General features: G+C 36.9%; 2 protein-coding genes across 4 annotated transcripts in view; one reads left to right on the top strand and one right to left on the bottom strand.

The window, feature by feature from the left end:
- Nucleotides 1-12,106, bottom strand: part of l(1)G0007 (ATP-dependent RNA helicase l(1)G0007) — a 123,203-nt gene that overhangs the window by 96,730 nt on the left and 14,367 nt on the right. The window lies entirely within an intron of this gene.
- On the top strand, nt 3,123-10,354 carry l(1)G0469 (lethal (1) G0469 NlpC/P60 domain-containing protein). 2 transcript variants are annotated; one of them, XR_012103860.1, is made up of 5 exons: nt 3,123-3,667; nt 4,301-4,476; nt 5,247-5,354; nt 6,152-6,250; nt 9,094-10,354. XR_012103860.1 is itself a non-coding variant. In XM_073091410.1 (4 exons), the coding sequence occupies exons 1-4, from the start codon at nt 3,331-3,333 to the stop codon at nt 9,187-9,189; spliced, it is 717 nt and encodes a 238-aa protein (XP_072947511.1). In that variant the 5' UTR covers nt 3,123-3,330; the 3' UTR covers nt 9,190-10,354. The 2 variants fall into 2 exon arrangements, 1 of the variants encoding a protein (XP_072947511.1); XM_073091410.1 differs by lacking the exon at nt 6,152-6,250.

The following is a 12,106-nucleotide window of genomic DNA, read 5'->3' as shown; positions in this document are numbered from 1 at the left end:
TGCTTATTGTTGTAATTTGAACCCTATCACTTAAATAAGATTTTATGAGATTTTGTACGTTTCCACGAACGCCATAATCGTAGATTTTGTTTAATAGTAACTTTTGATTAACACAGTCAAATGCTTTGGTAATATCCATGTATAAAGCTACTACTGGCAATTTTTTATCCATATTTTCCATAATCGTCAATAATGTAGAGTATAGTGCATCATTTACAGACCGATTTTTTCTAAATCCAAATTGCTCTGAAACTAAAATATTGTTTCGCTCTACATATTCATACAAAGCTTTATAGATAACTTTTTCAATTATTTTAGAAAAAATGGACAACAATGCAACTGGTCTATAGTTATTTACATCCAATTTGTCTCCTTTTTTAAATATTGGTCTTATGATTGAAGTTTTTAGTTTACTGGGAAATACTCCGTGTTCTATACATTTGTTTAAAATATAACATAAGATGGGTGAAATGACTTTTGCACTTTCTTTAACAACTTTTGTGGAGACATCATCGAAGCCTACACTTTGCGTGTTCTTCAGAGTAGGAATTATATTATTTATATCTTGTGGGATTGTTGGAGGAATAAACATTGAATTTAAGGTAGGTTTGATGAGATTTGACATGTTTTTGAAGTTTGAATTGCAATTGTTTTCTTTTATAATATCTATAAAATAATCGTTAAATTTTATTGCTATATCTTTTGGATTTGTCAGCGTTTTCCCGTCAAAATTTATTGTGGATATTGATCAATCTTGATATTTGAAAGGTAGAGCTAGAATGGGTCGACCGGGAAGGTACCACCGCCACACCTATTTATAGCGTTAAGGAGTTCTGCAGTGTGGATGCCCACTGAATAACGAAGCGGCCAACTTAGTCCTCAAGAGTGGTGATACATCTGTGATCGGCTTTAGAGAGGACCCCTTCTATATGGAATTGGCCGCAGATGAACATGTATGTAGCTCGCTTGCTAGTCCTATGTTATAAAAATCTATACCAGGTGGTGGACCATGGCCTAAATTCTTATTCCGAGGGGAGATGCGAGCCCATGTGAGGAATAGTAATAGACACAGTGTTACACAAATATAGGAATTATCTTGAAGGGTTAAATAACCAAAAGCTCCAGTGTAATCAACAGTAACAAATGCTCATCGATAATAAATGTTTCATACTGATAGAACAGAGTCTCTGTGTTACAAGAAACTTTTTAAGCTTTTTAAAAAATGGGGTGACCAAGACTCTCATCTGTTGGACATTGTCTGCAGAGGCTCTTGATTAACGTCCTTCGAAAAATTAAAAGCTGGAAGAGGTGTGTTTAGCTTTGCAATTTCAACACTTGTTACTAGCTATAAAATATGAGTTTTTCAGAATCATCATTAGAATGATCATTTAGGTAACGTTCTCTAGCATAGCCTTGTGTTAATAGTTCCATTGAAAATATTCTTGTCGATGGCAATATTTTTACAAGCTCATCACATGAATAATCAAACATTAATACGTGTACTACTTACTCTCTATTTACCTACTTTTATACATATACATAATAGTTTCGTAGTATATATGACATTCGTAACGAAATGTCTACTAAAAGCCACGTATGCGAGATCAATACCGCGCTGTCTAAACCAAGAGCCGCTAAACGCCGGTATCGATAAAAACTTTTATTTGAACAAATTTTACGAGTTTATGAATAATCATTCAAAACCTACACGCTTTATAGTATTTAAGATTTTCTAGTAAAATACGTGACGCTATGTCTACAGAAGCACGTACATACGTAGGTTCGACACCGCAGTCTTATTCAAGCGAGATACGCTAAAAACGCGCAAAAAGCGTCAATAAACGAGTGTAAACTCGCAACCTGGAACAGGTTTCGAACCAATTGCACGAAGCTACGACTCCGTAGTAAGTACGTGAGCGAGCGAGCGGATCGCGGATCGCCGGAGTAGAGGACATACCTGCCTGTTGGCGCCGGCGTGACGCGGGGAGCGAGACGAGTGAGGTCACTCGGTGCATTGGCACGGACGCGGTGTTATCGATATCGATAGTTTTATATACACGGCTGGCGCGTGGCTTCGGTGTAGACTATTTTTGCATTTGCGATTTGGTTTTAATTATGCTAATTTTATACGCAGTTATTGATACGCTTAGTAGGTAATCAGTTATGACGTGTAGTTAAAATATGTATATTTGAAACATTATAGGCTAATTTTTAAGGACGCCAATATTAAGAACTCTATTACGCACTAGGATAATCTACGGGAGAAGATTATTTTAGTAGAAGGTATAAAAAAGTTTGCGGACATAGTATTTTTTTTTTTAAATAAATTTTGTGATGGTAAAATAATAGAGCAGCGACATAATCAAACACATCGGTATATTTTATAGCATTACAGAAAATACACTCACATTATAAATATCTGTTGGGACTCAACAACTGACGCTTTGTGAGACTAGGATTGTCGGCAACTATCCGGTATCCGGCCTATCCGGCGATCTAAAAACTATCCAGCCGGATACCTAGTAGCACCTATTCTTCATCATGGAATCGAATAAGTTTATTGAAAAAAAAAAAAAAAAACAAAACACAGTATGTATTATTCCACCATCCGATAGTGTCGCTTATAAGGATTAAGTTCTGGGAAGTAGTTATAAATGACTAACTAAAGAAAAAAGCTTAAATGACACAAGTATAGCCCATGGTCAACCTTGTGGCCGGATAGGCGGATATTCGGCCAAACTGCTATCCGTTGCAACACTAGTACAGACACATTTGAACTAAGTTACATAAATTGTTTTGTGGCATAAAATTGAAAGCCAATATTTGTTTTAACACCGAACGGCATCAATACACTTCACCTCATAATAATTTGAAATATTTTATAATAGCAATTGGATTACTTAGTTTACATCTCGTTCCTGTTATTTTTGTTATAAACGTGACAAAATTTCAGTATAGACTGCAAACATTTCCTGCGTTCTATTTATCGAGCGTGATAACTCGATACGTTACGTTATCGCGTAGCGTCCTCACTAGAGAGGTCAGGCGCGCGGTGGGGCGGCTCCCTCGCCCGCGCGCTCGCCCCCCGCGTCGCACCCGTATAAATGTACCGGCGACCACGCGCGCCGCGTCTATCGTTTCAACGTCGCCGTGTAGTCGTGTGCTCCGTTAACCGCGAACCCACGCGCACGAAATTGTGAAAGTGCTCCTTGTGTTGCGATTTCTCGCTAGTGAGAGTAACCCAAGCACCGTACCGACCCAACACTCACTCGCTAACTAATTTAGTGTAGGTGGTGGGATTGTCTTGCGAATACAAGAGGACAGGGTTCAATGGAAGCCAGGTTCGTGACCTGCCGGAGTTTGCAGCAGATCAAGCCGCCGGAGAAGAGCCTCGCGCCGCCGCCGACGGTGAAGGGGCTCCTGTCTCGCTTCGGGAGTCAGGCTCAGGCACTGTTCGCGCCGAAGAAGCAAAGATTCGGCAGTTCAGTTGCCATTCATAAACTACGCGAGACTAAGTGGTTCAAACATGATGAACAGAACATCCTTTGCGCCGTGCTCGAGTCTGGATTCGTGTTGGAAGTCAGAGCGGAGGACCCACTGCCGCCAGATTCCGCACTGTCTCCAGACTACCATATGTACGCCATCGCCATGTGGAAGAAGGGTAAAGGTGAGTGTATTTTTAATTTGTGTAATCACAATAGCCTAAAAGTGTCGTAAGCAGTGTTGAAAGGGCGATAACGTCCGGCGTGAACACGGCATATTGCAGTACTGAATAGCTTTGGCATCGTTTAGCGTGGTTGCGACCGGCTCGATGAGTTCACAATGGGATTTGTAAATAATTCATGTCTGAGTACGAGGCTGCAGGCCCGTTCGCGCCTTAATGAGAACAAGCTAAGAATTACAAATTAATTATCAAGTTTATAAAGCCAACCGGTATTTAAAGGTTCAGCGTCGGGTCATAAAATTAACACATTTATTACAGACGGAAAATACACGGTTTTGAGATTATTAGTATAACGGTATTTTTTTTATCAAAACAAGGAAAATAAAAACGGCAATGTAAGAAATATTTATTTTTAGTTAAATTTGTATTTTTTAATATTCTTTTGAAAGATTTAAATGTTATTATCACTATAAAACTTTTGGTAACATGCTTAGAGATCAATGATATCTATATCCATCTAAGATATGGATAACATTTTCAGAAATGCTTTATCCATATATAATAAAACACTTGTGATATGATATGGAAATTAGTAATTCGTTCCAATAACAACAATTTTCTTTTCTTGTCTGACAGAAAAAACAAAGAACCCGGAACAGATAGAGGTTTACACGGTGCAACAAAAGGGTGTTCGCAAACGCATTATCAAGACTACCTTGGGTGCCTTCTGGAAGAAAGACTCCGTCATACGCATCAATAACGTAGACGACAAACAGGAGACCCCCAACAGTGAAAAAGACATCAGAGCAAAGGTATTAAACATTCGAACACATGAAAAGTTTCCAATTCTTCCCAAAATCGTCCACAAATTATTCAAATTTTTCAACTTTCGCCACCATCTGCGTAAATCAATCATAAATCATAATCGTAGGAAGTGCACTGATTACGTGTAGGTACACGTTAGAAATCGTCAGAGTTGATTGACTGGTTGTAAAGTTAATTACCTAGGAGATAATTTATCAAGCGCGTTTCAACAGTTTAAATGGACAAGAATGACATAACGCCGCTGGCCTTCAGTGACGATGCAATGTAAATCTAATCACGAGACGTTGCATTATTATTCAGCAACGTAAGATTTGTAATACGTGTGAGAGAATTCTTAACCTAGATAAATTTGTACATATTTCTTCAATGTTGCACGTTCAATGGAATGTAGAGCTTAGAAAACTTAAGATTGATTTAACGCGGCCTGTATATAAATGGAAATCAGTGTTGTCCCCATTACTACATGCAGATGTGCGTCAATTGTCTTCATTTTATTCTCCAATTCATTAAAAGGCCACCCACCCTTTAACATCATTTTATAGAAGTTAACTCTGCTACCATTTTCGTACCTAAAACGACTTATCGACCTTTAAAGGTTCCTTCAACTTTTAATTCTCTGTCCGTCTTCGAAGTATTTTCTGTGTAGGTCACCCACGTCAGAATTGGAAACCTCTCATTTCAGATAGCCTCACCGGGGCTTTCATTAATCGGATACTGAACAGTGGAACGGCTACTAAGGAGCTTCTACTGATTGCAGCTCGACATGGCAACTAAATCCAGATTCGAGAGAAACTGGCACAATACACTGCATTTCGTCCACTGGTGCCGATACGGGGAGACGCCGCAGGAAGCTCGAATGAGACAGGTACGATTTCAGTGTTTTATTGAAATTTTTAAGTGAAGAGAAAATTCTAGAACCCTTAATAAAAATTGATATGTGTTGCACTGCGCTCAAACCGGTTCGAGTGTGTTCGGTGTTGATAAGCGCTAATTAGTACTTTGTATACACTTTTTTTGTTTCTTTTATTTTTGGTTCTAGAACGTGTTTTGCGTTAGGTTAATGCATGTCCATCGTCCATCTATGAAGGGTATAAAGCTGTCCTTACAACAAAATTAATAGTTTTTGAACAATAGTTTTTGCTTTCTGTTATTGTATTTTTATGAACAATAGCGGAATGATTTTATAAATAATTAAACTTAATCGTGATGTTTATCTATTGTTTTTATAGTAACTGTCAATAAAAATGAACTACAAAAGTAAAAACTACAGTTGTTTGCTTCCTATCACAATAATTACTTTACGGTATATAAGGCGAATAATATTAAAGGTTTATTCACCGTACATTATTCGAATGAGCGTCTGTTTCTTGTAATTTGTAATGACAGTTTCATTTTTTTTATTTTGTTCATTTCCATTCCGAGAACCTTTCTTAATTGCTTTTCTTTAAGCTTATTGTGTTGTTTTGGCAATGTATGTAAAGTGAATATCCATGTGGATTTTGCTATGGAGCCTTTCCACCATTAATAACATCGGAAACATTGAACTGGGTACATCGAGACGAAGACTCACTGCCAAGGTGTAAGTTGCATGTGGAATCACCATGGGATCGAAGAACTGAGAAAGTCAAACAGAGATCGCACAACGTAGCAATTTTGTTACAGATCAGCTTAACGACGTCGAAAACACCCATGATTATCATCTTTTGATGGTTTTCGTTGAGGCGCTTTGGACACATACAGCTGGCAACTTCCTAGATACCGGTGAGGTTTTAATTTTAAACGGTGATGTTGTACCGGAATTCAATGTGCCCCTTTCTGTGTCTTCTTACATCATTACACACACTAATTTGTATTTTTTGTGTTGAGTGAACGGAATGTGTTTGAAGTGTCATGTGAATCTGAGTTTTCTTGTATACGTATTATTATTATTACATATAAAATAATAGTTTAGGAGCTATCACGTTAGTTCACATTTTTGTTTTGGTTTAGGTGTGCCCATGTTAACATTCGAAACGGTGTGGGTGTGTTTAACAAATATTAAAAGATAGATAGTAGGATTATATTCTAAAATCTAATCATTGATCAGATCGGATTGGCGGATTTGCGGATAATCATTAATTACTTAATTACAAAACTGCGCACTGTTCGATAAACTTAATTTGCCGTCCTTAATTTGATAATGCGATGGAGTAATTTTTATTAGCATAATTATTATCATCAATGGCCGTCCTTGCTCCTTCATTATCGCTACCAACTTTTCCACTCGTAAACACAACTTTGCAAAGTTAATTATAAAGTGTCGGTCAATCACACTGATTGTCAGGCTGGTTTTAATTTTCAATGCTCACGATTCCACAACTATGGAAATACGTGACGCTAGTTTCATAACCCACGTGAATTTTAATGCGATATTGTTTTCATGTGACTTTTTATTTAAAACTTAACTCCGTGACTTTTAAGTAATTAACACTTTGTATGTTAATTGGAAGTGCAATTTAATTTTGGAAATATGTAAAGTTCAAGAAATATTTTCTGTTAGTTAGTGTATCTTGTTCAAACAATTACTTCGTAAGAGAAGAATTCAGTTTGAACAGTTGTGAATTAAGAAAATATTCTACGCAGATAAAAAGACACGTCGGCTACATATATGTATAAAGATTGCTATAGCAAAATGTGTTAAAATAAACTGATAAAGAACTATTCTGGGCAATTACTGTTAAAATCACGTTCAAAGGTTACGACCCAGTGTAATAACCATAAACAAATAGATATTAATAAGTAAGTAATTACGAGTTATCTTATATTTACATAAGCTGAATATTATGGAGGTAAATTATTTAAAAAGTCAGATGAGACTTTGGCCGCGGACAGACAATGTCAATTATTATTTAGGTTAATTGTTATCAAGCTTCAAGCAATTATACATATAGTTTATATACGAATGGTAATGGGTATAGTTTAAATTAAATAGTAACGTTCGAATTGAATTTCTATTGAAATAATATTTAAAAACTAAGTATATTAAGAGAGCTTCATTTATCAGTTAATAATAAACAGAAAAAACAGCTATCAATATTTTTAATTAATATCTTGGCGACCAGGTAAACTAAGATTTTGATGAAAAACAAATAAACGGAACTGTTTTGAAAAACGAATTTGGACAAAAGCCTCTATTAGTCTTCTACTAGTATTTAAAAGGCGTGTTTATCAAAAAGTTAATGAATTATATTCATCCGGAAGTAAATTGAAGACAAAATATCTTTGTGTTCTTCTTGTTACAAACAAAGCTATTCACCCAAGGAGAACTTAAATGAATTGGCAGTCAATACGTTTAGTGTTAACGCGATTTCTCTTTTTATGACCGCCCAACCGCGACTCACGGCACAGGAATGCCTGTTTCAATTGTGCATTTAAATTGTTAATTATTTCACTGATGACCGAATCTTTGCCAAAGGTTTGTCGGATGAATGTCGCGACTCAGTAATTATTCTATTTTGTTCATAAAAGTTGGGAAAAATCTTTTAAAATGCGATATAGATAATCAGTTGACATTATGATCTTGTCCCATATTGTTATTATGATATGGTCATGAAAATTAATTGACGACGCTTTTCAAAGTATCGTGTAGCCATTGTTCTAACATGAGCGTTATTAATATAATTACGTATTTTCATATGTAAATAACTTATTATCAGACAATATTTATATTATTTATTTGTATTTCGTAATTACATGTTATTAACCCTGCTGGTAAGTAATAAAAAGAATAAACATTGAGCCATTTACCTTGACTAGTTACTGTTATCATTTCCTATTTTGTAATAATAACCAGTTTCATCTAGTAACTGGTATTTACAATGATAAAAATATCATTATAGTTTTGCGGAAGATTTCATGATAAAGCTTTGATATTCTTAAGATTATTTTTAAAAGATTAATATTACATATTACAAATTAAAATATCGTGTAACATTAATTGGGTTGTTAGTATATAAACAAATACATATTAAGATAACATTTATTACGTTGAAATATATTATTTATCTAGTATTTGACTAACCGCTTTAATAATATTTATTTTATTGTATAAATAAAGAATAGAGCTTATTTGATGTACTCGTATATGTCCAAATTATTTTGTAGGTACGAGTATAAGTTATATATGAATTATATATTTAGATACACCTATTTAGAGTTTTTTTTGCATTGACAGATACTTTTTTTAAATACTTAATAAATCTGTAGCGATGATAAAATTAGAAATTTCAAATAAGTTTTAAATTATTATTATCTAAGGGTTCGTACACAAAACTGCGATGCGACGTCGCATCGCAAAAATCTGCGAGCTCCCTCGACGCATCGCAAGAACTTGCGAATTGATTCGCATCGCACAGTGGTTGTTGTTGTTGGTCACCCTGAGAGACGCTACGCCGCACGATATCGCATCGCAGCAATTCGCATCGCAATTTTCTGCGTTGCGAATTCGCATCGCGTCGCATCGCAGTTTTGTGTTCGAGCCCTTAGACAGAACACGGCCAACAAACTTTACATTTAATGAAAATTTGATATTATCAAGTGCTAATCCGAAATTTCCCTTGTTACAGATAAGCGAGTCGCTGAAGTGGGGCAACATCGGCATGAACATGGGCGTGATGCTGGTCAGCCAGCCGGGCAGCCGCGCCAAAGTCAAGTCGGTCTGAGTGTCGCTCGCCGGCCACCCAGCCGGCGGTTGCTACGCTTGCTTCCTGCCCACGCCCGGGAACATCGACTACGTTTAAACGGAATCTCTGGCGCTAAATCGAATTTTATTTAAACAATTGTCGTTTATTTAAACATACGTCGGATGACGATGCGGTTTTCGTTTCAACGTTCGTTCGTTCAAAGGTTCGAATGAAACCAACAATTCGTTTAACATCACTATGCATTCAAATTCTGAATGGAATTAAGTCATTCGTTCCTTTGTTGTTCGAATGAAAAGTTACAGAAACACTGGCCATTTATCTGACATTGAATATGGCAATCTCAAGCGGTGTGGCCTTAAAGTTAGCTTCGTTTCACATTCCGGGCTTGGGCAATCAACGTTATGTTGAAAAATCTCTCTAACTTCATGTTGTGGTGTCATGATTCAGTTTTTATACAAATCAATAGGTCAGCGCCATAGAAACAATTTTAATGTCAAACTTCTACAGTTTATTCAAAATATCTTTCTGAATTTCATTATTTTCTCTGATGTTATAAGATCATAACTTATCTCTCTCTATTAAATTAATCTTTCTCAGTATTCTATGCGTAGTTACGAACCATTTATCGCAGTAACAGTGTAAGGGATTGGGATTATTTCGATGCTTTAATATTTTAGACTGCAAATTAAGAACCGCGTTAACATTCCTTACGTAAGACAACAAACGCCCCGCGGTGTGTGCTGTAAATAACTTTGATGTAATGCTCTTAATATATCGATATTGCAGTGTTAATCGTAAACTTATCGTAACCTAGGCGATAATGGTAAAACTGTTTCAATCTTAGAATTACTTATTCTTCTGATTACATAAGACTGTCCTGATTTTAAGACGATTTAGTCAACTGATTGCGAAAAATGGCGGTAAAAATACTGAAATTTAAAACTTTGAGAGCCTTACGCAGTACTTATATAGAATTATTATTTTACCGTGTTTTTCGTTGTCGGTACAAACGTTGAATGATGAGTATTTGTTAAGTATTCCTATTTATAAAGTTTAAAGTACGACCTAATATCGTAATGTTAATGACAAGAATGTTTTCGACTGTTATGAGAGTATTGTTCTTGTGTAAGTTAAATGTTCTATTTATAACGAGGCATTTTAATAAATAAAGCGATAACAATGATGTTTGTCGAGTTTTAATTATGTCACAGAATACTGTATTCCACAATTACAACTAAAGCAAAGTTAAAATTTGTTGGATAATTTATAGTGATAATATATAAGCAGTAGTAGGAGTATCTAGTTTCATTGTGGAAGCAACCATCGAAACACTGATGTTATGTTCTGGTTAAGGGTGTGGTATGGTTGAGGCACTTGCACGTGACTTTCCAATTTAGTCTCAATTAACGTCGACTTTAAGTGGGTCTCCAATGTCCAATGCTATTTGGTGTTGATTACAAATTCACATGAATGAGACTAACCATGTGATATCTAATGGATCGCAGGCAAAAGGGTTTGACCTTCAGTTAAGCACATATCTTAATTATTATCAGGATTTTTTTGTTTATTTATAGATATTTTACAATGTGTAGAACTATATTATAATACTATGTGGATTGTAGCCACTGCAATTGTGTCCTAAAGTCACAATTAAAATAATCATTGCCCAATTATCAACTAGCTCGTTAGGACATTTTAGATTACAGAAATTACACTAACCTAGATTAAACTTAGAACAATGGACCGTAACTAAATAGGTATATAAATTAATCTTTGGCCTACATAGACGTGGGATTCGTATCACAATTATATATAGTAATACGACGCGGCTAGTTAAGCACGCCTTATTATTAATTCGTTGCTGCGGACGCAATATTACGTTAATAATTGGTTTTATTAATAGTTGTAACGCCGCCTTATATAGCATCGGTTCGCTCGCGCCTTTACCTACGTCTCCGGCGCCGCGAGTTTCGTTCGCTCGTTCCCCCGTTCGCCGCGCCAGTCCGCTTTACGCCGTCTTTATGAATACACGCTTTTGTGCAAGTACCAACCGACTATCATTCCGTGTCTCCCGCCCTCAGTTGAATCATTTACAGTGGCGTCCCAACTCGTGGCATCTAAAGGATTTTTCGAACGCACATTCATAAATTATTTAGTGTTAACGATCGTGTTCAACTGTGTTGACACGTTTGTGACTATAGTTTATCGTGTTCGTGTACTTGTGTTAAGTGTTAAGTTTTAAACATGCCTCGACCACGTCGTAAGAGACAATCCTTGGACAGTGCAGAGGGCACTGACAAGAATTTGGACTCGTCATACGAGGATCGGCTGGAGCCGTTGTTGTCAGCGTTCGCCAGAGCTCAAGCTCAGTCGAATCGTGAGCTTATTGAATCTATTCTGAACTCGCACACGCTCAACCAGAGCTCTACCAGCCCTACGTCTCCAGGCATGTCATCAATGGTTCAGACTGGAAACTTCGCGAATTGTACCGCTCGTTTCAATGGATCAAAGCAGGACTCAGAAGTCGTAGAAGCATTCGTCGACGCTATATGTGTGTACAAGGAGTGCACTAACATCAGTGACGACCATGCACTACGTGGCCTTCCGATGCTCCTAGAGGGAGAGGCCGCTGTTTGGTTCAGGGGAGTTAAAGCGTCGATCGCATCGTGGGACGACGCACTCAAGCGCCTACGTTCAATGTATGGAGCTCCTAGGCCTCCGCATAAGATTTTTAGGGACATCTTCGCGTCAGACCAGCGCTCCGAACGTGCAGAGGTCTTCGTGACTCGCCTCCGTGCTCTGATGGCGAAACTACCCTATACCATCGAAGAAAGAATACAGTTAGATATGATTTACGGTTTACTCAACAACATAATTCGTGAACGTGTCAGTAGAGAATCCGTTCACAGCATCGAAGATTTGATAAGTAAAGCCA

Source organism: Epargyreus clarus, unplaced genomic scaffold (genome assembly GCF_041222505.1).
Source record: "Epargyreus clarus isolate Ecla_fem2 unplaced genomic scaffold, WU_Ecla_fem_2.2 ptg000034l, whole genome shotgun sequence".
NCBI lineage: Eukaryota > Metazoa > Arthropoda > Insecta > Lepidoptera > Hesperiidae > Epargyreus > Epargyreus clarus.
Note: the sequence above shows the minus strand (reverse complement) of the source record. Positions and strands in the feature narration are given on the sequence as shown.